Here is a 24,710-nt window from a genome sequence, read left to right on the forward strand (position 1 = left end):
AGCTAATCTTTCAGAATTCAATTTGCAGTTTTGGTCAAAAGCCCTTCAGCCTTTACAACCTGTCTTCCTGGGTTGGGCTAATTCCTTTGCCAGTTAAAAGGTTTCTGTGTCTTTAAAAGGAGGCGGTACCCTGTCAAGTGTGCCCCAAAGGATAGGCTGGAGGTGCGTGAAGTCCCACCCACTTTCTGTGACGTCCTGTGACCCGGCTTCTGATTGCCCGGCTCAGACGTCAATCGAGGGGCGTGTGTCTTGCTGGGACACAGTGGTGGTCTAACCTCTGGTTTGCGGAGCGGTCGGGTGTATTCTCCGCTCGCCCCCGCGCCTTCGAGGCCCCCGCCGCCCGACCCAACGGCGGAGCCAGCCAGTGGTTCCCGGGGCGCCCTCCCGCACCGATCCCTCCTCGCTGGGGCGGGACCTGGCCCGACGGCTCCGGTCACTATGGTCAGTGGTCGTATCGGGGAAGCGGGGAAGGAGGAGTGGGAAAGGGGGCGCAGTAGGCGGGGTCGCCGCCTGGGCGCATGTGCACTCGCGGGAGGGGGGCTCGGGCGCGAGGCTCGGCCCCCACCGTCAGACCTGCAGCGTTCGGACACCCCGGAAATACTGGGGGCCCAGTCCTTCCTTGGAAGGCCCCCGTGGACGGCCAGCGACGGAGACCCAGCCCGGCTCCCAGGCCCCCCGCCCCGGCGCGTTCGTCCCAGCTGTCCCCGGGTGCCGCTCGACGGTGGGCACCCGGAGGCTCCAGGGCTAAGGGTCGCTTCCTTTTAGTTAAGTAGACCTCCAGTCGGCAGCTCACGGCCCCACCCATCCGAGGGCTCAGCCCTGAGAGACCTCCCACTCCCAAGCCCCACGAGTGGACCTAGGGAGTGCAAGGGTGGCCGGACATCCTCTCCGTTCTACGCGTCAACAGAAGGTCTTTGGAGTTAGGACCCACGTGGAGAGGCTGTCTCAAGTTGTGAGACACGTGAATTAGGAGTCCCTGCAAAGCAAAGACTAGAGGAACCCCTGATTCAGAAAGCAGAAAGGGCCCCAGAGACCCTCTGAGCCAGGCCAACCGGGTCTTGGTCAGCTGGGGCCACTGAGGCCCAGACCGGGAGGGGGCCGGGACTGATCGTGGTGGACTTGGACCTGAACCCAAGCCTCTGGACTCCCAGTCCAGTGCTCTTTGTGTTACTGCATCAGTCCACCTTGGGGGCAAGGGGAGGCGGGGGACAGGCGCTCTGCAGAGGACTGGGTGTGATGAGTGCCTAAAACTCTTCAACTCTGAGCCCCTCTGCTCCAGGGAGCTTGTAGAGTATAAGGACTGGTGGCCTGGCTTGTGGTCACACAGCCCTGAGTTCAAATCTCACCTCCATCCCTTGGAAAGCCAAGAGGCTTTGGTTGTCGCTTCCCATCCCCGGCACTATTTTTCACGTCTGTATACTGGGCTGCTGTGAGGACCACGTGAGGTGATGCGAGTGGAACCCTTGGCTCAGGTAATTGGGCACGGCTTTCCCCGTGAAAACAGGGTCCTGGAAATGCGCGTGCACGGGTGCCTGGCTTTTCGTGCTCGGCCTCCTCCCTCCCATGTCTGGGCAGAGAAATGGGTCACCGCTGCAGGCTGCCGCTGGCTTGGGGCACAGGTCAGAAACTGGTCACGGTCTGACACATTCTCACTGTGGTGTGGGCAGCCAGGTCATCTGCACTGGCCTGTCCTAGACAAACCAGCCTGCTGCTGGGTGTGGCTGAGGGCTTCTGAGGCATCTGGAAGCACCAACTTCCTGCTTCTACCCAGTACCTAAGGGTTTACCTGGCTCTGCTGCTCCTGGAAGGGGACCCAGGTGTTTCTGCATCGCCTGCCAGGGAGTGGCCAGAGCTGGGGTAATAATGGGTTTAGCCACCCTGGAGCCGAGGCTGGCAGGGCTTCCAGCCACCACTGGGTAGCTGAGAGCATGGCAGGGGTGGTGAGGGCTGGGACCTGAACTTCTGGCCTTCGTGCTGCACAGTGAGGCCTCTGACTCCATCCTCACGTCTGCCCTGGACTCACAAGACCGGAAGGTTTGTATAGAGGGCAGATGGAGTCAGAGCGCCAGCCCTCAGCCTGTGACGGGTGGCGTGGCTGCCTTGGAGAGGGATGAAGTGGTTAACTCACCAAGTAGGACGTCTGCCTGGGAATCCTGGGAGGGTGGGGGGGGGGCAGAGGCAGTGCAGGGTGTGTTCTCTCCTGTTCACCCAGCATTTATTGAGCGACTACTGTTTGCCAGGTACCGTGCTGGGCCCTTTGGTGGTTTTCTGAGTCTGTGTGGTGTGGGTGGTGGTGAGTGTGTGTGTGGTGGGCAGAGGAGAATGTCTTTGGAAAATACAGTGTTTTCTTTCTGTATTCATTTCAAAGTCACTGGGCTAAGCTTGAGGAAGGGTCCCAGGTAGAAGACACAGAACCCCTTGGGGACGCAGGGGCCAGGGCGAGCACAAAGCCTGGGGCTGCCGCTGGCAGAGGTTGTAGGTAGTGAGGGGTCTCATGCTCACTCAAAGGGCATTTAACATTCAGTGAAGAATGAAGGTCGGATGTGAATAGCAAAACCACAGGGCCCTTCTGTGCTTTGTTCTTTGGTTTGTCAGACAAGCCCCAGTAGGTACCCTAGTCCAGCCCCATGCTGGGCACTGATGAGAAAGACAAGGGGCTTGCCCACTCTTAGGAGCTCACTGCCTGTTGGACAAGGCAGAGCTGGACACAAGCAATTCCTGAGCTACCTAAGAGGCCTGACCATGGGCTTGGGGAGCACAGCAGGGAGCCATGAACTCTGAGGGAGTAGGGAGTGTTGAGGAAGGCTTCACAAAGGAGTCTTTTGAATGGGGTATTGAAGGATGTATAGGAGTTTTCAGGAAGGATTTAGGGAAGAGTGTATTCCAGTCAGGGTGGGGCAGTGTGCTTACAGGCCTGGAAACATGGTTAACAGTGGGATATGCTGGGAAAGGTGAGCGGTCTGTATGGATGCAGGGAGCTTGGGGGAGGGAGGAGAGATGAGTTTAGAAAAGCAGATGGGGTCAGAATGTGCCATGAAGGGCTTCGCATGCTGCACTGTGGGGTTTGGATTTTATTCTGCGGGTGTGGCTGTGGAGGGGGGAGGACCATAACATATTTTTGACAAATAAGAGATGGTTGATTTGGATGCCGTCTGGTAATGGAGTGGACAGAGGGTTGGCAGTGGCCAGGCTGGAGTCAGAGACCAGCGCATACATCTGTTCACTCATCTGCTCGTTATGCATTTTGGGGGCATTATTGTGTGGCAGGCACTGGGGAATCTGGTCATGACAGGCAGGCAAAGTCCCTGCCCTCATGGAGTTGACATTCTCGTGGAGGGTGACAGACAGCATGCAAGTAAACGAGTGAACCTACATGTCAGAGAAAGCTCTAAAGACATAAAACAAGTCAAGGCAGTAGGGGTGGGGAAGGGGCAACTTTCACAGGGTGGTCAGGGAAGGAGGTTGCATCATCTGAGTCATGTAAAGAGGCAGAGAGTCATTCCATGCAGAGGAACAGCATGTGCAAAGGCCCTGAGGTAGGAATGGGTGTGTCTTGGGGGAACACAAGGAGGGTCACTGTGACTGGAGCTCACGAGAGTGAGGGGAGCAAGGCCGGATGGCGTAGGACCTGGGTGGTTGTCATCCAAAGGTTGAGTCTTCTCCCATGTGAAGGAAGCCACTGGAGGGAACTGGGAAAGGGCATGTCCTCATCTGCTTCACATGGTAGGAGCCTGTGCTGGCTGCTGTGGAGGATGGTGGGGATGGGGGGTGGGAGTGGGAGCCAGGAGGTCAGTTGGGCAGACACGTGGTGCAGCCTCCCTTGAGGCAGATGGTGGCGGCTCTGGCCGGACACAGGAGCCGAGCTGACGGGGGAAAGGAGGAGTAGAAGAGGCCTCCCGGGTCTTTGGCATGAGCTCTGTCTGGATGGAGGGGCTTTTGAGGATTTGGTGACACCTGGAGGGGATGCAGGGGTGGAGGCAGAAAGCAGTTAGGGGCACAATAATTCTGGGATCTTGGTCAGACATCCCGCTGGCTGGTGGTGTTTGAGGCCGGAGCTCTAGGCAGAAGTCAGGGCGGGAGATCTGAGGGTCCGTTAGGAGGATGCTATGAGTCCAGGCGTCAAATGAGAGAGGGCCAGCATCTGAATTCGGGGTCTCTGCAAGGCCACCCAATAACTGTGACCCAAGGCGGGTAGGGGTCCAGATGCAGGGTCTTCTCTATTTCCTGAACTGAACTGCAGAGGTGGGGGAATGTGGGTGGTAGGCTGAGTAATAGCGCCCTGAAAACACCCACATCCTAATCCCCAGAACCTGACTAGGGTACCTCACGTGGCAACAGGGGCTTTGCAGTTGTGATGAATTAAGGGTCCTGAAATGGGGAGAGTACCCTGGGGTACCCAGGTGGGCCCAATGATGTAATCACAAGGGTCCTTGTAAGGAAGAGGCAGGAGGCTCAGAGTGAGGAGACGTGACAGGGGGAAGGAGGGATCATGAAGAAATGCAGGCAGCTTCTAGAAATTGAAAAAGGTAAGGGAGTGGGTTCTCCCCGTGAGCCTCCAGAAATGTCAGATAATAAACCTTGTTTTCAATCACTGAGTTTGTACTAATTGCTGTTTGTACAGCAGCAATAGGAAGCCAGTTCAGGACGCTAGGTCTCCCCTGAATCTTGGGCCTCCAAATGTTTTTGATCACTCATCAATAAAAATGTTTGATTATCCCGTATGTTGGTATATTATACATCATACCCTGAAGTAGACATTTAAAAAGCCATTTCCTTCCGGCCCCTGCAAACAGCCCCCTGTGGAGACCCCAGCCCCAAGCAGGCAAGGCCAGGCTTGGAGCCACGGGGAGCCTCTAGAAGTGACAGGGACCTTCTGAGGGGAGGTGTTTGGCTGAGTTCTGGGCCCTGGCCCTCTGGTGGTGAGCCTGCAGGCGCTGGCCTCTGCCATGGAGGAGCTGGTAGCTTGAGGTCAGGCCACGCGGTGCGTTGTGGCTTCTCGGGGGCTGGGCCTGGTTCACGAGGCTGACTCATGGCCTGGGGTCAGCACACCAGCGGAGCAGCCTCAGAGGGAGGTCCGGCAGGCTAACGGCTGGCCTTGCCCGCCGGGGCCCAGGGTGGGCCCAGGAGAGGCCCACCAGCACCTCAGAGCCTTGGCTGGGCGTGCACACAGAGGCACCGAAGGGTACGTTATGGGGGGTTTGTAGGCAGAGGCATGAGCCCGAGGCCGGGCTGCTGAGGAGCCATCAGGAAGTGATGATAGGGCACACGAGGGCCAGGTGGGTTCTCTTTGTGGCGAATTGGGGCAGAAAGGCACCCAGGTCTGTTGAATACCTTTGATGTGCTGGGTGACCAGCATCGAAGTTTCTCCCTGGATTGCCTCACTGTGTGACCTCAGGCAAAGAGCTTGACCTTTCTGGGCTTTAGTTTCCATTTGTAAAACGGAGCTACTGTGAGGCCTAAGTGAGATTATCCCCAGCGCCTGGCATACGGTGACCTCCCAGCAAAGGTAACTTAAGTCATTCAACAAGTGGTTACTTAGGGCCTTCCGGGGGCCAGCTGCTGTTCCAGGCACTTGGAGTACTGTGATAAAAATGACAAAGGACCCTGTCCTTGTGGAGCTTCATTCTCCTATTGTTTCACCTCTCATGAAAGCTCAGAGAAGCTGGATTCAAACTCTGAAGTGAACTGTATCTGTTCCAAGAGAGGCCCCCAGAGAACTCACAGGAGGGGCAGGGGTTTGGTTTGGGTCACAGGTCATGTCATGGGTCAGACCTTTATGGCCTGCAGGACTAAGCTGCCAGGGCCCAGTCCTTTCAGCGTGGCCCTCCCCACCCTGCAGCTCCCTGCCACCCCACCGTCTGCTGGGGGTCCCTGGAGATGCTCGCACACTGCTGGGCACGTGGGGTTCCCGTGGGCAGGGGGCGCAGCAGCTTGTGGGATGGGAGCTCCTGCATCGCCCTGGCAATGGGACCTCACTCTGGCTCTGCTTGGTCACTTCCTTACCAGAAGCTTTCAGGGCTTCAGATGCCACACCAGTGGGGCAGGATCCATGGATTGGGGTATAGGTGGAGGGCTGGGGTGAACTTGGCTTTTCGCTGTTCTCAGGCTGGTTGAGGAATTCTTGGGGCTCTGTGGACAGGTTCTAGATATGTAGAGAGGCTCTGGAGAGAAAACAGAGAAAAGTGGGGGAATCTGGTTTTCCTTGCGTTTGGAGGTGCGGTGGGCACATGGATGAGAGATGGGGATCAAGTGCAGGGTCAGCAGCATTATTGTAGGTGGTTACGTGCTGGCTCTGCGGTCTCCGAGGCTGTAGGAGGAAAGAGGACCCCCACGAGGACTCAGATCTGGTCTGAACACCAAGCCCCCCGTTCCAGTGCCTCAAGCTTGTTCCCAGGGTTACTGGGAAGGAGCCAGTGATAGGAGAAACATCCTTCTCTCACTTTGAAATATCTTCCTCGACTCAACAGCTCAAAGCTGTTTCCAAGCAGAGGTGCTATCTGCCTGACTTAGTTAATTAGCATCTATTTGCAAACCAGCAGTTTAAGGCTAAAATCCTTTAGGATTAGGTAACCTGATTAGGTCTGACAGGACATTGTCAGCCGAGGCCTGTCATTTTCCCATAACATCCTGGAAATTTGGGGCTATGATTTAAAAAACAAACCACCAATTAGAGTCAGCCAAGGTCAAACCCAGAGTATTGTACCTGATTTCTGGGCCAGTATACTGAGGCTGTTCTTCCAGGGGTGTGACCAGGGCCGTGCCGATGGGGACGGGGGTGGGGACCACCCGGGCTGACTTGAGTCACTCTGGGCTGCCAGGCAGGGACTTAAAGGCACGAAAGCAGAAACCCACTCACCCCTCCCAGTGGCCCCAGTAAACACACCTGGGACCACGAGGGGGCACTGGAGCTAACTCAAAGCTCCATCACAGGGCAGGGCAACCAACCTGGGAGCCATTTGTCAGGAGGGGTGGATCTTAAATAGTATTGAGTGAAGGAAAAAAAGGCACGATATCTATAGAATAATTTGTATGCATATTTAAAACACGTGCATACATAAAACAACTCTGTATTTTAAAAAAGACATACATTCCACTTACATGAGGTCCCTAGGATAGGCACATTCATAGAGACAGAAAGCAGAGTGGTGGTTGCCAGGGGCCGGGGCCGTGTGGAGATGAGGGGTAGGGAATGGGGAGTTAGGGTTTAATGGGTAGAGTTTCAGTTGGGGATGATGAAAAAGTTCTGGAAAGGACGGTAGTGGTTGCACAACGATGTGAAGGTACTTAATGCCACGGAACTGCACGCTTAAAAATGGTTATGATGGTATATTTTGTGTTATGTATGTTTTAGCACAATTTTAAAAAGGCAGATACGTATTGAAAGACGTACCATAGGGAATACCTATAGAGGGTGGGGGTATGGCAGGATGGGAACAGCGATCAGGGATGAAGGGGGAAAAGGTGACAGAATGCCTTGCAGAGGCCGGTGCTCACAGTGGGTCTCTTGAACCCTGAGTGTGATGATCTTGGCTCTCAGCGACCCAGAGCCCCCCGCCCCCTGCCCCCAAACTGCTGTTTAATATTTTTCTTGTAAGTTGACTTTTAAATAGCCTAAGTAAAGTTGTCTTCGAATGCCCAGTCGATACGACTATGGCAAGTGGAAAAGCTAGGGAGGCTTCCCTGGGTGAGGCCCATTTCCCCTTCCTGACCCACCTTTAACATTCTCATTTTGACTGGTGACGGCGGGCTTTCTAACATCTTAAATACTTATCTCTACATATGTAAGATTAATTCCTTATACTCCTTTCCACTCTCCCAGCGATACCTTCTCAGAAAGTGCCCATCAAATAGAACTGATTATATGCATCCTCCCACACCATATGTCGTTTTTTTCGGGGGGCACTCCAGGCGCGAGCAGCGTTCTATACAGCTGCACTGCTTTTTAATCATCCGTCGTTTAAAAAGACCCAAGCCATCATTTTAAGTCTGCTGTGGGTAAAAACAAGACTTTTTGTTGGTGAGGTAGGTAAATAATGGGACTTTGGAATGAAAGGAGACAGCGGGTGGGTGAGTGAGAGAGATGGGCGTTGTCGAGTGGGGACACGTGCTGTTTCTGAATAGTACCTGTTTGTCATCCTGCCTTTCCCTCGGGTCAGCAGAGGTGGATTTTTAAATTCTGAAACTCATGGGATCCCATGGATATTTGCTTTATGAGCACACCGTATGAGTGCAAAATTAACTGTACACCAGCCATTGGTATTTATTATGCCAATAATGTAAGTCTTCCATGATTTAGAATAGGTCAAAACATGTTCACTTTTTATTTATTTATTAACTTATTAACTATGCCACTTAACTTATTAACTATGCCACTGAAGTTAATAAGTTAGGGGCTTCCCTGGTGGCGCAGTGGTTGAGAATCTGCCTGCTAATGCAGGGGACACGGGTTCGAGCCCTGGTCTGGGAAGATCCCACGTGCCGCGGAGCAACTAGGCCCGTGAGCCACAACTACTGAGCCTGCGCGTCTGGAGCCTGTGCTCCGCAACAAGAGAGGCCATGATAGTGAGAGGCACGCGCACCGCGATGAAGAGTGGCCCCCACTTGCCACAACTAGGGAAAGCCCTGGCACAGAAACGAAGACCCAACACAGCCAAAAATAAATAAATAAATAAATAAATTTAAAAAATAAATAAATAGATAAGTTAATAAGTTTTGGACTTCCCTGGCGGTCCAGTGGTTAAGACTCTGCTTTCTACTGCAGGGGGCGCAGGTTCGATCCCTGGTCGGGGAAGATCCTGCATGCTATGAGGCATGGCCAAAAAATTAAAAAAAACAAAACAAAAAAGAAAAAGTTAACAAGTTTTGTTTTAAGTTAAAAAAATTGCAAATGAAAATGCAACATTTTACACTCCAAGTCAGAGGCCTTCTCACCCTTCAAAAGAGGCTAGCAAAGTGGAAAGGAGTTAAAGGTACACTGGAAACCTGCTTTCTCCTTGGTGCAATTAGAAGGTTTGAAGAAAGTTGAAAAGAGATTAATTTTCGCTCCCAGTGTGGCCAATGTCTGTTAACCCCCGTGTCCAGACATCACCTATAAATGATCTCTCACTCCACCTGTGATGAGCAGCCCTCAGACTGGGGGACCCTGCTGTAGGCACTGAGGTCCGGAGCTGGGCAGTCTGCCTGTAATGCGCGGAGGGGGAGCTGCAGGGGCCCAGCCTGAAGGTGAGAAGGCCCCAGACTGCCCTGCACACAGTGTTCCTTTGAGGCCCAGCAGCCTTGGTCCCTCTAGAGCTCCTGGACTCTGAGCTCTGTCTGCTTAGCAGTTTGGCTTGGTAGAATGTCCATGGGCTTCAGAGTCCGACAGATCTGCAACAAATCTCTTCCTGGCACGAGGGACCGAACCTTGTCAGTAGAGTGGGTTTAGTAATTGTCGGTCGGGATTAAATGAAATAACGGGAATATGTAAGCCTCTGTCCCATAGCTTGGCCACACAGCTGGTGTACAGTAATGGCATCTGTTATTATTTCATACATCTTGGGCTTAGGGTAGCAGCAGATCATCAAACCGTCCTCCATGTGTTGGCTTTCAACCTCATGGTCACAGGATGGCTGCTGGAATGTAGACATTGCATCTGTATTAAGTCAGGAAGAAGGAGGAGAAGGAGGACATGCTGTCTCTGTTCTTCACATCCAGAACCAAAAGCCTTCCCCAAAGCCCCCAGCAGATTTTTTGTAAGTCCAGTTGGCCAGCCCCGGTCACTTGGCTGCCCACAGCTGCAAGGGAGGCTAGGAAAATCAGTGAGGAGGAGGGTTGTCATGACTTAGCCCAGGCATTGTCCATCACGTTGCCCAGAGTAAAACAGGAATCCTGTCTGTAGGGAAGAAATGGGTAATGGCTGATGGGAAAGCAGCCCATAGCATCTGCCCCAGAATGGTTATTTGATTCCTCCTGGTGGTTCCCCCCTGCTCTGCCAGCCTGCCACTGTGGTGTCAGAGCAGAAGTGAGGAAGGAGCCTGAGACTGACTTAATTTTGCAACAAAGGTTGGGTACAGAATAGAAGCTTCCAGAAACAAAACCTAGAATCCCTTCGCCCACCCACAAGCATTTGCACGCTCCCTTCCCTCTTTTAGAAATACTTTTCCTCCTGTTTTTAGGGACAACATTCATCTTCTCACTGTTTGGCTTTCCTCTGGGAAGATGCCCGGGCACCCCACATCTCGGGAGGGCATGTTTGGGGCCACCAGAAAGGGAGAAAAAGGAACAAAGCATGAGTTCAAGGGAGGGCCCAAGCCTGACTCAGATGGGGTGGGGCAAGCAGGGAGGCTTCACCGGGGACATGGCTTTTATTCATTCATTTAGCAAACATCTCATCCCCTGCTCTGGTTCAGGCCCTGTGAGGGGGCCCTGGGGAATCAAGTGAATGGCAGGCCTCAGATGGTTTGACAGCTGCCTGCTGGCAAGGGAGGCCCGCGTGACTTTGGAGACTTTGAGGGGTGGGAGCTTACCGGCCCCTCAGAAATGCCCCTTCCCAGTCACAGAGCCTGGATGCCGAGTACAGGAATCAGAGCCAGAGAAGCTCATTGTCAGACAGAAGTTTAGAGTCTGTCCAGGGTGGAGACCAGGTAAGCCTAGAAGTCACTTACGCCTCATTGTACGATTCTGTGGGCCAGCTCTCTGCTTCCGGTGGTGAGCGCTGGAGAATCTCATCATCAAAATCCAACACATTTCTCCAGATGGGAGGGGGTTTGTAACACCGAAGGCTCCTTTTCAAGCACTGCGGTACTGGGTTGAGGCCGCTGTCTCGTCAGTGAGGAGGCTGAGAGGCCGCCCGGTGACAGCTGTCAAAAATGATGGCCAGGGCTTCCTTGGTGGCGCAGTGGTTAAGAATCCGCCTGCCAATGCAGGGGACACGGGTTTGAGCCCTGGTCTGGGAAGATCCCACATGCCGCGGAGCGACTAGGCCCGTGAGCCACAATTACTGAGCCTGAGCTCTAGAGCCTGCGAGCCACAACTACTGAAGCCCGCGTGCTTAGAGCCCGTGCTCCACAACAAGAGAAGCCACTGCAATGAGAAGCCTGTGCACCACAACGGAGAGTAGCCCCTGCTCGCCGCAACTAGAGAAAGCCCGCGCCCGACCAGCAACAAAGACCCAACACAGCCAAAAATAAATAAATAAAATAAATAAATTTAAAAAAAAAAAAAAAAGATTGCCAGGGACTTTTCCTCTAGCGGGTTCCCGACCGTTGGTTTGCTAAGTGCAGTTGGGCCCAGCAGGTGCTGAAGGGTTGGGGTCGTGGACCCCCGCCAGGTCTCAGCAGCACGGAGGTGCAGGCTGTCTCCGAGGGCCGCGCTCCGCCCCGGGGCCCCCGCCCCTGCCCCGGCCCGGCCGCGGCCTCGCAGTTCACCCTGCTGGCGATGCGCCCCTGTGGAGGGCAGGACGAGGCTGCGGCCCTGGGGGGCAGCGCCCGGGCTGCCCGTTAGGTACCTGTGCGAAGTGTCAGGGGATGGCAAGGGGGAGGCAGGGGGAAGACGAGGCAGACCTGCTGGACACTTTGGACCCCCCCGGGGGGAGGCGAGAGCACGGCTAGTTTGGAGGATCTGGAGGACGAGGGGACCCACTCTGGGGGAGACGGGGCAGTGGCGGGGGCAGCGTGAGCAAGACCTGCACCTACGAGGGCTGCAGCCAGACCCCGAGTCGGGTGACCAGACAGCGCAAGCCATGGACGTGCAAGAAACACCGCAACAAGATGTACAAGGATAAGCACAAGAAGAAGAAAAGCGACCAGGCCCTGAACTGCGGCGGTGGGGCCGCCCAGGCTGGCAGCGTGGGAAACGTCAAACTTGAGGAAAGCGCAGATAATATACTCTCCACTGTCCAACAGAGAACAGGATCTTTTGGGGATCGACCTGCAAGACCTACTCTTTTAGAACAAGTGTTAAATCAGAAAAGACTGTCATTACTAAGAAGTCCAGAAATGGTGCAGTTTTTACAGAAACGGCAACAACTACTAAATCAGCAAGTTTTGGAGCAAAGACAACAGCAGTTTACAGGAACATCAGTGTGAGGGAACTTATCAAGAAGTCCTACACGTTTTTTATCTTATTGTAGTGGATGGACATATTTTTATACTAAAGATAAATGGGGTAAGATTTGCCAGTAGAAGGTAAACAGTCATTTTCCTGTGAATGTGTGTGCATTTGGGGACAAATACGTATTGCGCATTGTGCATCTATGACCCTGTTTCTGTTTTGCTATATTTGTTCATTTGTTTTTTAGATTCCACATATAAGAGATATCATGTAATATTTGTCTTTCTCTGTTTTCACTTCACTTAGTATGATAATCTCTAGGTCCATCCACGTTGCTGCAAACGGCAGTATTTCATTCTTTTTCTATGGCTGAATAATTTTCCACTGCATATATATACCACATCTTCTTTTGCATGTGTATACCACATCTTCTTTATCCATTCATCTGTTGATGGGCACTTGGGTTGCTTCCATATCTTGGCTATTGTAAATAATGCTGCAATGAACATAGGGGTGCATATATCTTTTCTAATTAGTGCTTTTGTTTTCTTTGGATAAATACCCAGAAGTGGAATTGCTGGGTCATATGGTAGTTCTATTTTTAATTTTTCTGAGGAATCTCCATACTGTTTTCCATAATGGCTACACCAATTTACATTCCCACCAATGGTGCACAAGTGTTCACTTTCCCTCACCAATACTTGTTATTTGTTGTCTTTTTGATAATAGCCATTCTGACAGATGTGAGGTGATACCTCATTGTGGTTTTGATTAGCATTTCCCTGATGATTAGTGATGCTGAAAATCTTTTCATGGGTCTGTTGGTCATCTGTATGTCTTCTTTGGAAAAATGTCTGTTCAGATCCTCTGCCCGTTTTTTAATTGGGTTGTTTGTGTTTTTGACGTTGAGTTGTATATCTTCTTTATATATTTTAGATATTAACCCCTTATTCAGATATATTATTTGCAAATATCTTCTCCCATTCAGTAGATGGCCTTTTCCTTTTGTTGAAAGTTTCCCTTGCTGTGCAAAAGCTTTTTAGTTTGATGTAGTCTCATTTGTTTGTTTCTGCTTTTGTTTTCCTTGCCTGAGGAGACATATCCAAAACAATGTTACTAAGACCAATGTCAAACAGCCTACTGCCTATGTTTTCTTCTAGAGAAGTTTAATGGTTTCAGGCCTTACATTTAAATCTTTAAACCATTTTGAATTTATTTTTGTGCACTGAGGTATTATGTTCTATAAAATGAATCAGTTTGGAAGTTACAAGTTGATACCCCTACATGGTGGGCCTGACCCTGACTCGCTGCCCGCCGGGGACCATGGCATCTGGGATACTAGTCACACACCCGCAGGTGCTTCTGTCCGGGGGAGGTAACATTCACTGTGTCCTGCAGCCAGCAATTCAGAGGCTTTCTGTTGGTGAAAGCCCAACAGTTGCTTTTGAAATTGTCACAGCTTCACTCCTTTTTCTGTCTTTCAGAGTGAAGCATCTTTCAACCTAATATCAGAAAAATGTGACATTCTATCAATTCTTCGGGATCATCCTGAAAACAGGATTTACCAGAGGAAAATCCAGGTAAGGCAGAGGGTCAGAAGAAGGGGAGCCTAGATGAAATTGGCTGGAGTTGGGAGCAGAGAAAGAGGTGCCACTTTGAAGGTAAAAAGCCTTCGCATTTGGACCAGGTTCCTGGGCAAATTAAAGGGCTTCCAGAATATTGTGATGTTGGCTCTTTGCCTTAATGAGAAATCCTTTCGCTGCAAAAAAAAAAACAACAAAAAAAACCACTTTTGTTTTTAAAAAGCTAGGCACTCTCCTGAGTGTTTCCTTTCTCCCTGAGACCTCATTACAACATTGCAAGGTCAGAACTTTTATTACCCACGTTTTACAGCTGAGGGAAACGAGGCACAGAAATTAAATGGCAAGCGCACGGCCCTACTGCTAGTGCCTGGAGGAGCTGGCATTTAGACCAGGCAGCCTGACCTCATAAAAGTCGTCTTTGTAACCGCCCTGCAAGGGCATCTCTCAGGAGGGAAAGCCCACTCCAGCTGCGCTATCAAAAAGGGGGGGTAGGGTTGCTGGAAGGATGCAGGGACAGTCACAGAACAAGGAGGAGCCTGGGCGCTCCCCTGGTGCCCCCTCTCCACCTCTCGGCTTCCCGCCGGGGCAGGAGCAAAGGCTGGGCAGCACACTGACTCTCGTGTCCCCTGGAACCCCCTCGGGAGCTGAGATGGCGTTTTCAAGGAGCGCATCCTTCCCTACGGCCTGCCTCTGGTGGGCCCATGGGGACTCCGGGCCATTTCAGAGGGAAGCTGACAGCCAGGAGCAGAGCCGGAGGGGGTGGCATTGGGAGGCCACACCTCCCAAGAAACCCTTTGAAGGACTGGCCAGACTGCTTGGTGAAGGCTGGGGAGGCCCTTCCTACCGACTCTGCAGCCTCCTGGCCCACCACACAGGCACACCCACCCTCACTGCCCCACCATGCACGCCGCTACTCCTCCTCTCGCTGCTCCTCCTCTCAGTGCCATTCCTCCAGGAAGCCTTCCTGGACTGCTGAAGTCTGATGTAGATGCCACTGCTCCGTGGCACCCCAGGGCTTCCCCTGTCCTCCTGTCACGATCATCTGACTGTCCATCTTACCCCAGACTGTAGGCTCCCGAGGGCAGGGCTGTGGGACCCCCCAGCCCCATTCATGCTCAGTATCTGACACAGGACACACTCTGAGTAGATTTATTTTTGTGGGATGAGAGTTGGGACACCATGAAGGGCAGCCAGTCTGAGAGGAGGGAGCAGGTGTTACGTGGGGGAGGCAGGGGCCCTGGCCCTGACGGGACACGACGGGGGTGCTATTGGTGCAGACACCCACATTTCCTCTGTCCCCCGCAGGAGCTCAGCAAAAGGTTCACTGCGATCCGCAAGACCAAGGGGGACGGGAACTGCTTCTACCGGGCCTTGGGCTACTCCTACCTGGAATCTCTGCTGGGGAAGAGCAGGGAGATACTCAAGTGAGTGGGGCACAGGGGATGCTGGGTGGGCCGCCAAGGGGCCGGCTGGGGAGGGACAGTGACCTAGCGGGCACTCTCAGCCCTCTGGTCTCAGTGTGCTTAGGCAAGTCGCGTTGGGTGCGTTCTCGAAAATTCACTGCAAGGAGAACACAAAGAAGCGTTGCCCCGTTGTTCTGGATGATCTCAGCTGACCTTGGATTTGAGTGTGAGTAACCCAGGGGTCCACCTGGTCAGCCTGGATCTAGAGTTGACGCTGTCCAAGGTCCCTCTGTCCCGCAGCTGCTGCCTGTAACGATCCTCCCTTAGACCCTCGGGTTTGGGCTTAGCTCGAGGCTTCTCATACTTCATCATTTGTGCAAACCCCCTGGGATCTTCTTCAGATGCAGATTCCAGTTCAGTAGGTCTAGGGCGGGGGATTCCGCATTTCTCACAAGCTCCCGGGAGAAGCCGCCCCTGCCTGCCGCTGGGCCTCGGACCACACTGAGGAGCAAGGAGCTGAGAGCTGCTTCTTAACCTTGGAGGTCTCACAGCCCTTACAGGATTTGATGAAGACCCCGGGCTTCCTCGTCAGACACCCTCCCCCCACATACCCTGGGGAAGAGTGCAGAGTGGCCACGGGTCACAGAGCCCCTGTGGTTGAACCGTGGACCCCGGCGCCAGAACTCCTTCGCTGAGGCAGGTTTCTACCCTGCCTTCCTTCCGGGGCCCCCTTGCTCCTGCAGCCGTCGCCCAACTGGGTGCCACACGCAGACCGTGTTGTGGGCCCTGGGGATGCAGCAGCAAACAAGAGAGACAAAACACCCTGCCTGTGGAGCTGGCATCCTAACCGGAAAAGAGGGACAGTGGATATGAAGAGTACTTGATGTGTCAGACGGCGATAAGTGTTGTGGGAAGAAAAATCAGGCAGGAAAGGAGGCCAAGTTGTCCAGGGGTAGAGGCTGCAGTTTTAAGTAGGGGTTGGAGAGGTAGGGGGGGCAGGTGGGGTAGGGCCTCACGGGCCTTTTTAAGGACCTTGAATGTCGGCCTGAATGAGGTGGAGCCACAGAGGGTTCAAGAGAGCAAGGGGCCTGATCTGCGGGCTGCTGCGTGCAGGATAAACACAGCGCGCACAGCCAGGGAGCAGCAGGGGACGTGATCCGGGAGAGCCCAGAGGAGGGGTGGTGACGGTGGCCTGAGCAGGTGGAGGTCGATCGCAGAGCCCTGCAGGGGTGGCGCCAACAGGATTCACTCGTGGCTGGAGTGGGGTGTGTGAGCAGAGAGAGGAGTCGAGGATGGGTGCCTGGGGGTTGGCCTGAGAGTTAAAAAAGCAGGAGCTCCATGTTGCTAAGTCCGAAATCCCCGTGAGCCATCCAAGCGGGGTCCAGTGGGAAGTACCAGGCGGGTGTTACCCCATTTTACAGATGAGTAAACCGAGCTTCGGAAAGGTTAAGTGACTTGCCCAAGGTCCCACTAAAGCTGGTGCGTGGCCGAGAGGGCCTGTGCTCCAAGTCCTGACGCCGTCCTTCTTCTCCTCCCTCACCTCGTCGGGGCGGGAGTCCTGCCCTGGGTGTTTGTCCCTCACTTGACTGGGTCTGTGTGTCGCCGTCTCTGTGTCCCCAGGGCTGGCATGGCGGGGCCAGCAGTCGTTGGTGAGGAATGAGTGTGGGGACGCGGCGGGGGCTCAGGAGCGCGTGGCCAGGGAGGGGAAGGGTGTGAAGGCAGGAAAGCTGGGAACATAGCTGTGCACATTCACAGCCTCACAGAACGGTGGCCAGAGGGGCCCTCCCAGCACCCCTCGTGGAGGCCTGTTACCATCACCCATGCCGTGCGAAAGGGGAGCCTATGGCCCAAAGCCGGAGAGCGACTTAGCAGCAGGGCTGTGGCTCCTGGCACAGCACTCCTTCCCACACCTGCCCTGGCCAAACCGGGCTCAGATACGCCGGCCCAGCCTTTGGCAGTTTGCCTTTCGGCAGAAGCGCCTCACCTTCCAGGTTAGGTGATTCCACTTCACACACACCACCCTCTCCGCACCTCCCCTGTCCCACAAGGCGCCTAAGCCTCCCAGGCCTTTCTCATTGTGCCTTTAGTCCCTCGTGAAAACCCCTCCCGTGTCCTCCCTAGAGTCTGGTCTCCCCTCCCAGGGGACAGGCTGCGGTTACGCCCGTGCCAGCTGGTCCCCCAGAGCCTCTCCACTTGGTCCTTCTTGCGGGGGATGCATCCCTCCTTCTGTGGACCAGTCACTTGGACTGTATCTCGTCTCTGCTGCTGAACTCTGTGTCCTAGGGCGGCTCCCCGCTATCCCCAAGGGGACCAGGACAGGTCCCAGATGGGGCCGTGCCAGTGGGGGGCCTGCAGTGGGAGCACTAACAAAGCAGGGGTCCCTGGACCCGGTCTTGAGGGATGGTCAGTGCTGGCAGAAGTTTAGTGGCTGTTTGGCCGGGAGGCCTGATTTGTGGTGTGAGTTGATTTCTGTAGTATAAATACTCTTGTCATGATTTTTTTTTTTTTCAAGCTACCATCATGGGGTCACTGAACAGGGAGTTGGGAAGAGATACGTAACACACGCTATAGTCCAAATCGTGTTTCCACCATCCACACACAATAGACAAAGATTACGTCAAGAGCATAGATTATAATTTGTGTTTTAAAGTTATTTAAGTTTACATAACTTGATTCTTAAATAATGGCTGTTTAACACCTGGATGGCAAAATGCGTAAATTTAACAACTAGCTCTTGTGAGCAGGTACAAACCAGCGCTAGCACACCTCTGAGAAGAGCATCCCTGGCCAAGGGGACAGTGGATGCTAAGGGGTGAAAACGCAAATGGGTAGTGACTGTGGGGTGTGAGGGAAGCTGTGAGACTTGACTAGAGATGAGGCTGCTGAGCTCGGCAGGGGCCCTTCCAGGACACCTGTGCTGGGGAGCTGTGTCCTGAGGGAGAAGGCTGTGGCAGGTCACTCTAAGGTCCCTGTGGAGAGGGGACCAGGAGTGAGGGAAGGCTGGGTGTGGCCCAGGCCAGAGATGGTGTTGACATACCAGGAACCATGGGGACAGGAAGGAGGGACAGAGTCAACAGACCTTCGAAAGGTAGTATCAATCTATCTGGGAGTGGGTGGTGATTACCTCAATTTCCTCATCTGTGAAATGGGTATACTACCCACCTCCTGTGACTGTACAGGGGAGGACAGAACAAATCAGTGTGTGGTCCACGTGGAAGTGCTTTGAAAAGTAGAAAAGTCCTGCTAGAAAAAAAGTCCTAGTAGAAAAGTGACACGCACCCTCTCAGGTGTGTATGGGGTGGTGGGTGAGTGGGATGACAAGCTGACATCACAGCAGCACACCCTGCCATTTCCTTGTAAGTACCAGTCTTTCCCCTCCAGGTTCAAAGAGCGGGTACTGCAGACCCCAAACGACCTTCTGGCTGCTGGCTTCGAGGAGCACAAGTTCCAAAACTTCTTTAATGCTGTGAGTTAACCTGGGCACGACAGCTGAGGGGCCAGGTCCTCCCTCGCTGGCAGAGCAGACAGGAGCGGGCACTGGCCGGAGTCCCCTCACCGCCCAGGGCTCTGTGGTTGCGCCCCCCTTGCTCCTCCCAGCTGGGGAAGGGCTGAGGGTTGCTTCCTGCTTGTGGGGACATCGAGGGAACAGGGAGCCCAGGGCCCTGCCCTCTCTCTGGGAGGAGGTACCTCCTTTGGGGCACTAGCTCTCAGGCTGGAAACTTCCCCCAGCCTCCGTCAGCCCATCCCCTCTCCACCCCATTCCCCGGATCCCACTAGTGAAGGCGGTGGGGTTGGAGGACTGTCAGTGCTGAATCTGTAAATAAGAATTGCAACCACGGCAGTGAGGAGGGAGGCTAACCGCTGCTCCTTAGACGCGACTCACTACAAAATATCTAAGGGACTAAGGGATATTAGCTAAGGGACTCACTACAAAATATCTCTAACCCTGTTACTGAGCTTTGGCGGGATCTCTGACTGATTGATTTTGGCGCCTCAACTTGAGGATTTGGAGATGGAAATGCCCGTGGAGGGAGGCCCATGGAGGGAGGGGCGGGGCTTGCCCGTCCCCTGGCTGAAGGCCCAAGGGCTGCAGTTTTACAGCGTGGTAGAGCTCGTGGAGAAGGACAGCTCCGTGTCCAGCCTGCTGAAGGTGTTCAACGACCAGAGCTCCTCGGACCGCATCGTGCAGTTCCTGCGCCTGCTCACGTCAGCCTTCATCAGGAACCGCGCCGACTTCTTCCGACATTTCATCGACGAGGAGATGGACATCAGAGACTTCTGCACTCATGTAGGTCCTCGGGGCCCAGGCTGTGGGGACTCGGCCTCCGGCCCTGGGCTCCGCTCCCATCCCTCTCTCCATAGGAGACTTTAGCACCAGCATTCCCTAACCAGGGGACCTGGCTGTCATGTCTACATTGCAATTCAAAGAGCACTAGGTTAGCAAGCCGGACCGCATCCTCCTTCTGCCCAAACTGTGTGGCTTTGGGCAAGTCACTTTCCCTCTCTGGGCCTCAGATTTCTCATCTGAGAAATAAGGGCTTTGGACTAGACTGTTCACAAAATTACAGAGTAGCAACCCCAGAGTCACATTTGCCCAAGACCTGTTCTGTTTATGATGTATGGTATTTACCTGAAAGAGCTGCCAACATTTAAACACTGGGCAATTTTTGGATGAATGTCTGGATTTCTCTGGAAAAATCAGAAGATCCAGCTCCCCAGGCCTTATTCCTTTTTGTTTTTGTTTTTTTTTATAAATTTATTTTTATTTATATTATTTATTTTTGGCTGCGTTGGGTCTTCATTGCTGCGCGTGGGCTTTCTCTAGTTGCAGTGAGCGGGGGCTACTCTTCCTCGTGGTGTGCGGGCTTCTCATTGTGGTGGCTTCTCTTGCTGTGGAGCACAGGCTCTAGGCACGGGTTTCAGTAGTTGTGGCACGTGGGCTCAGCAGTTGTGGCTCACGGGCGCTAGAGCTCAGTCTCAGTAGTTGTGGCGCATGGGTTTAGTTGCTCCGCGGCATGTGGGATCTTCCCGGACCAGGGATCGAACCCGTGTCCCTTGCATTGGCAGGCGGATTCTTAAGCACTGCGCTACCAGGGAAGTCCTCCCCAGGCCTTATTCTTGCCCGACAGTAATCAGCAGGAGCTAAATGGCAGCTGCCCTAGTTATTGGGACTCAGTAGGCAGCTTGTCTCTCCATTGACTCACTCACTCGCTCGCCTAGCCCTCTGTAAGCACATAAGCTTGAAATCCCTTTATGATAAAGTCCCTTTCTGCTGAGATTCTTTGACTCTGTGCATTAGGAAGCCCAAGCTGAAAAACTCCTGCCCCCCTTTCCAGATTCTTCAAAGTAGTGTCCTCTTCTCACAACTAGGGGGTCCAGAATCAAAAAGATCTAGATTCAAGCCTTGCAATTGTGGCAATTTCTATCTGTTACCTCCTCAGTGAGCCTGCGTTTCCTCCTCTGGAAAATGCAGATGTCAACATCTGCCTCACAGGTTGTTGTGGAGATTATTTCCCAGCGCAGAGGTTTTGACCTAGGACCACGAAAGGCAGGGTTGGACCTCTCACTTGTCCTCTGCCAGGCCTCCATCCTCAACTGGGTTGTTTTTTCATTGTGGCCTTTGCAGGAAGTGGAGCCCATGGCCATGGAGTGTGACCACATCCAGATCACGGCCCTGTCCCAGGCACTGAACATTGCCCTGCAGGTGGAATATGTGGACGAAATGGACACGGCCCTGAACCACCACGTGTTCCCCGAGGCTGCCATCCCTTCCGTTTACCTGCTCTATAAAACATCCCACTACAACATCCTTTATGCAGCCGATAAACGTTGATTAATCTTAGGCCGTGCAGTGGAGCCTGTCACCTAACGGGACTGCATTCTGAATGGAACGTTACGGCTTTTCAATTTTTTTAAGTGATTTCGACTGTAGTTAGAAAATGTGCAGCCTTTTGGGCAAAGTCACTGGGAATAAGGCCTACTCACTACGGACTGGTGGTAACTTGGCGATATTTTTAATATTTATCTTCATGGAGGATCAAATGTTTTCCAACTCTGGGCTAGGAAGCCGTATGCCCCGGCTCTACCCCAGTTCTGAGACCTTGCATAGGTCACCTCCTCTCTCTGGGCCCAATTCTTCATCTGGAGGTTCCTGCCAGTGTTGACATTCCAGTGTTGTATAAAAATGGGGTCCTCTGGTTTATTTCCACCAGGGGCAGTGCCTCTCTCTAGGGGAAGAAAAGCTCAAGATCAGCTGTCTTCAGTGACTTACCAGTTCTATAAAAAATCAAGTCCAGTCAGCTGTTGGACTGGACTTTGGTGCACGGTGAATTGAGGCCAATTTGAATGCGAGGGCTTCAGTGTACTTCCAAGCATTCATGACAGTGTTTTCTTACCCCTAACTTGAGGAAAAAGATACTTTTATGCCAAAGTCTAGAAAGAGGCCTGTAGCCATCAGCATGAAGCCCAAGTTGTTGGGCCCCTCTATCTCCCTCAGGGCCAGGACTGCCTGCCTTCTGGTGGGCAGCCCTGCAGGGTTCTGCCGCCAGCGCCACCTGGACAGACACTGAGAAAGGTTAGGGTCTGGGACCAAGAAGGTGTGTCATCGTCCCCAACACATCCTGGAAGTAGAATATGGATTCTCAGCCAGGTGGAGACATCGATCAGCACATGCAGCCGTAGACTCCAGCTGAGCAGAACAGACAAGTTTTTTTTGAGGCTGTCTTTGGCTTCCTTTCCCCTTTCCCCCGCTTCTGTTTGGCTCATAGGCTGGCTAGAGGTTAGGTGAGAAAGAACAGAGATAAGCCGAGGAGACTGGCAGTGGGGGAGATCACCACTGGGGAAACTGCCTGGTAGCCAAGAGCCCTGGCTCTTGCCAGTCTCCTTGTTCATCCACCTGGACATGCCCCTTGATAACCTCCTCACCTTGCTGCCTCAGGATCTCGAGGAGCCCTGGCTGGGCTGGGGCACTGCCAGCAAGCTCTCTTCCTCTCTGGGAAGAAATGGAGAATGCAGGGGTGTGGAATTGCCTTCCTTAATCGAAGGCCTCACAGGTTCCATTCTGCAGGGATTTATTAGAATCTATTGGTGCTGCAGTGCCAGACTGTGGTGTCTGCCGACAGCCAAACTGTACACCTGGAGGACTGGGTAACAAACTGCTCCCAGTCCTTGTATACAAATGTCAGATGTGTTTCAGTCTTCTGCCTTTGTGAAAACTGATGTCAGGGTGCTTTTAATCCCAGGCAGGGACCCAGGTTCCCATACTGCCCTTGGCTGGAATTTGGACCCCAAGGGTTCAAGCTAAGTGACTGTCACTTTTTCACAGGAATGTAAAGCTGACCATGATCTCTGGATTGGTTCAGTGGTTCCACCTTGCTCTGGGTAGGAGTGCTGTGACAAGTACACTGTAAGAGTCGGGTAACATGTTACATGATTTGTGAGTATCACGATCCCTGTTTCCAAACTGAAGGACACTGAGCTGAATCTTGGCTGCTCTGAGCAGTTGTGAGATGGGTCCTGGGCCTCCAGCTGGGCTCTCAAGCACAGTATAATCAGCACTGGCTGCCACTTAACTGCATCTGTAGCTCGTGTAGCATTCACAAAAGCAAAGCTTTCTCTTCGGCAGACAGGCTGGAGAACTTCCCTCTGAGGTGTGTCTGCGCTGTGTTTCCAGGCCTGAGAGGCTGCCGGTGTTCATGTGGGACCCTCTTCCCAGGAGACAGCCTATCAGTTTAGAATCAGAATGCCCAAGAGAGGCAGGCTGTTTTCATGACCTTGCTCTCTGCTCTCCCATTTTTCATAAAACCATTGGCCAAATCCAAACCACTGCTCTCTTCCCTTCACATCTGCCCTCAGATCTTGCCTCTGAAGGGAGAGCACTGTGGAGGAAAGGAGTGGCAGAATTCAGAGACGCTTTAAGTAACAAATGTAAAACCCCGTCATCCGCGGACACTACCCTGCTTGTGTACGGCGGCCAGCCACGCCAGCAATCACACTTCCGGGGCAATTCTTCACCCACCCCACAAAGCCTTCTCTTTGCAGACCATAAGCTGGAAGGAAGGTTGCTTTCAGAGTTTGCCTTTACAACTGCACATGTGTTACCTTCCTTCCAAAGGGAACTTTACAAACCAGTGTGAATATTTAGCAACAAAAAAACTGTCCTTGCTTTTGGTTCCTACTTTAAGCACAAAGTGGCTCTGGAGCCAGACTGCCTGGGTTCAGATCTTCAACTTTGCCACTAACTAGTTATATGACCTTGGCCAAGTCACTTCACCTCCTAGTTCCAATTGCCACATTAGTGAAATGGAGACAATACCAACACATCACAGAATCATCGGTTCAAGTGGAACAAGATTACATGTGAAAACAATCGCAAGACCTGACGCATAGTGAGCGCCCTACAAATGGGATGCTTCCCCCCACGGACCCTTCCGGATGGGCTGCAGCGGAACACTGCAAGATGGGAAAACACGCTACCTTGGCAGTGGCACTGTGGTTTCCCAAACAGGGAAGAAGTCTAAGGACCAAACGCATTCTCGTGCTGAGCGGAAATAGGGGCAGGGGCTGTGGCTCAGTAAATGGTTCCCCAGGGGCCCCTGGTCCCGTGGGATGTAGGCCAGGCCCACAGCTTCCTCGGGCAATTGGTAAAAACATTTTCCTAGCATTAAAATGGTTTCCATAACAACTGTTTGTCCTGGCTTCTTAATAGTTGGTATCTGGCATGCACCAAAAATCAACACTACTATCCCATGGGGCTTGTACGTGTGAGTGGATTAGCAGGGGTAGGAGTGTCCTTGTTTAGTGAAAGGTCCAGACACTCAGGAAGTTCTGTCCTTGGGCTGGGCTGGAGGTGCCAAAGGAACCACAGGCCTCCCCAAAGCTTCACCTTATCAGGTCAGAGAGCAGAACTGTCAGGGAGGCTGGCCCTATCTTTTAAAACCTAGCTCTTTAACATGTTACCCCACAAAAAAGAATTTGCTGTTAGAGGGCAAGGACAGGATGTCACAGGACATTAGTGGATCTGTTTGGCCTGTGACAAGTGTCCTCAGGCCTCTCATGGCTCAGGTGCTGCTAAGGGACCTTGACCCTGCTTATAACTTCCACTGTATCATCTGGAAAACGGAGAGTCCCCCTGCCATCCTCTGATAGCTATCACTCAGGAGCTTCACAGACTAGGGCTGTTTTCTTCTGCCTTCTCCTCTCCCGGTCACTGGTGACACTGGGGAGACAGTCTCTGGCAACACTGCTGACTTTTAAAACCAAAGCAGTTTTCTGAACTTGCCTTGGGCCTACAAGGAAATACCCAAGGTTCTTATCCCAGCTCTGCCACTTGACTACTGTGTGACCCTGAGCAAGTCTTAACCACTCATAGTGCGCTTTCTCAACTGCAAAAAAAGGGTACTAAGACTTATGTCCCAGGGCCTTGACGGAAAACTGACAATCGAAGTAGATAAAAGTACCTAACCGACACTCAGTGATACCTGAATCTGAGTTTAGGCCAACTACCCTGTTGCAGTTGCCCACAGGGACTGACGGAACACAGCTGCCAACCATGAGGCCAAGGGAACGTCTGTTTAGAAGCCCAGACTTCGCTGTGCAGAGATCGGTGCTTCTCCCGTGACTGTGGCTACTCACCCGGGCTGACCCAGAGGAAGCTGCGGTGGTGCCGGGAGGTCTCGCGTTCCCTCAGCACATA

The 24,710-nt window shown here is 53.0% G+C and overlaps 1 protein-coding gene and 1 pseudogene across 2 annotated transcripts; both read left to right on the forward strand.

Annotated features, from left to right (window-relative positions):
* The first annotated feature begins 245 nt into the window (after positions 1–245).
* OTUB2 (OTU deubiquitinase, ubiquitin aldehyde binding 2) lies at positions 246–23,699 on the forward strand. Of its 2 annotated transcripts, none has more exons than XM_059914882.1 (6): positions 246–441; positions 13,515–13,610; positions 14,919–15,037; positions 18,398–18,482; positions 19,110–19,304; positions 20,643–23,699. In XM_059914882.1, exons 1-6 carry the CDS (start codon positions 439–441, stop codon positions 20,847–20,849), a joined length of 705 nt encoding a protein of 234 aa, XP_059770865.1. In that variant the 5' UTR covers positions 246–438; the 3' UTR covers positions 20,850–23,699. The 2 variants fall into 2 exon arrangements, with proteins under 2 accessions (XP_059770865.1, XP_059770864.1); XM_059914881.1 differs by lacking the exon at positions 246–441 and adding an exon at positions 1,348–1,472.
* On the forward strand, positions 4,490–12,065 carry LOC132360849 (regulatory factor X-associated protein-like; annotated as a pseudogene).
* Positions 23,700–24,710: the final 1,011 nt, after the last annotated feature.

This window comes from Balaenoptera ricei, chromosome 2 (genome assembly GCF_028023285.1).
Source record: "Balaenoptera ricei isolate mBalRic1 chromosome 2, mBalRic1.hap2, whole genome shotgun sequence".
Lineage (NCBI taxonomy): Eukaryota > Metazoa > Chordata > Mammalia > Artiodactyla > Balaenopteridae > Balaenoptera > Balaenoptera ricei.

Excerpts from the sequence above, each read along its gene's own strand:
- OTUB2 (XM_059914881.1), top strand. The coding sequence starts at position 1,449 with ATGCGAGTGGAACCCTTGGCTCAG. Across the intron at positions 1,473-13,514 it reads GAGTGGAACCCTTGGCTCAG|AGTGAAGCATCTTTCAACCT; the intron begins GTAATTGGGCAC and ends TCTGTCTTTCAG. Across the intron at positions 19,305-20,642 it reads TCAGAGACTTCTGCACTCAT|GAAGTGGAGCCCATGGCCAT; the intron begins GTAGGTCCTCGG and ends TGGCCTTTGCAG.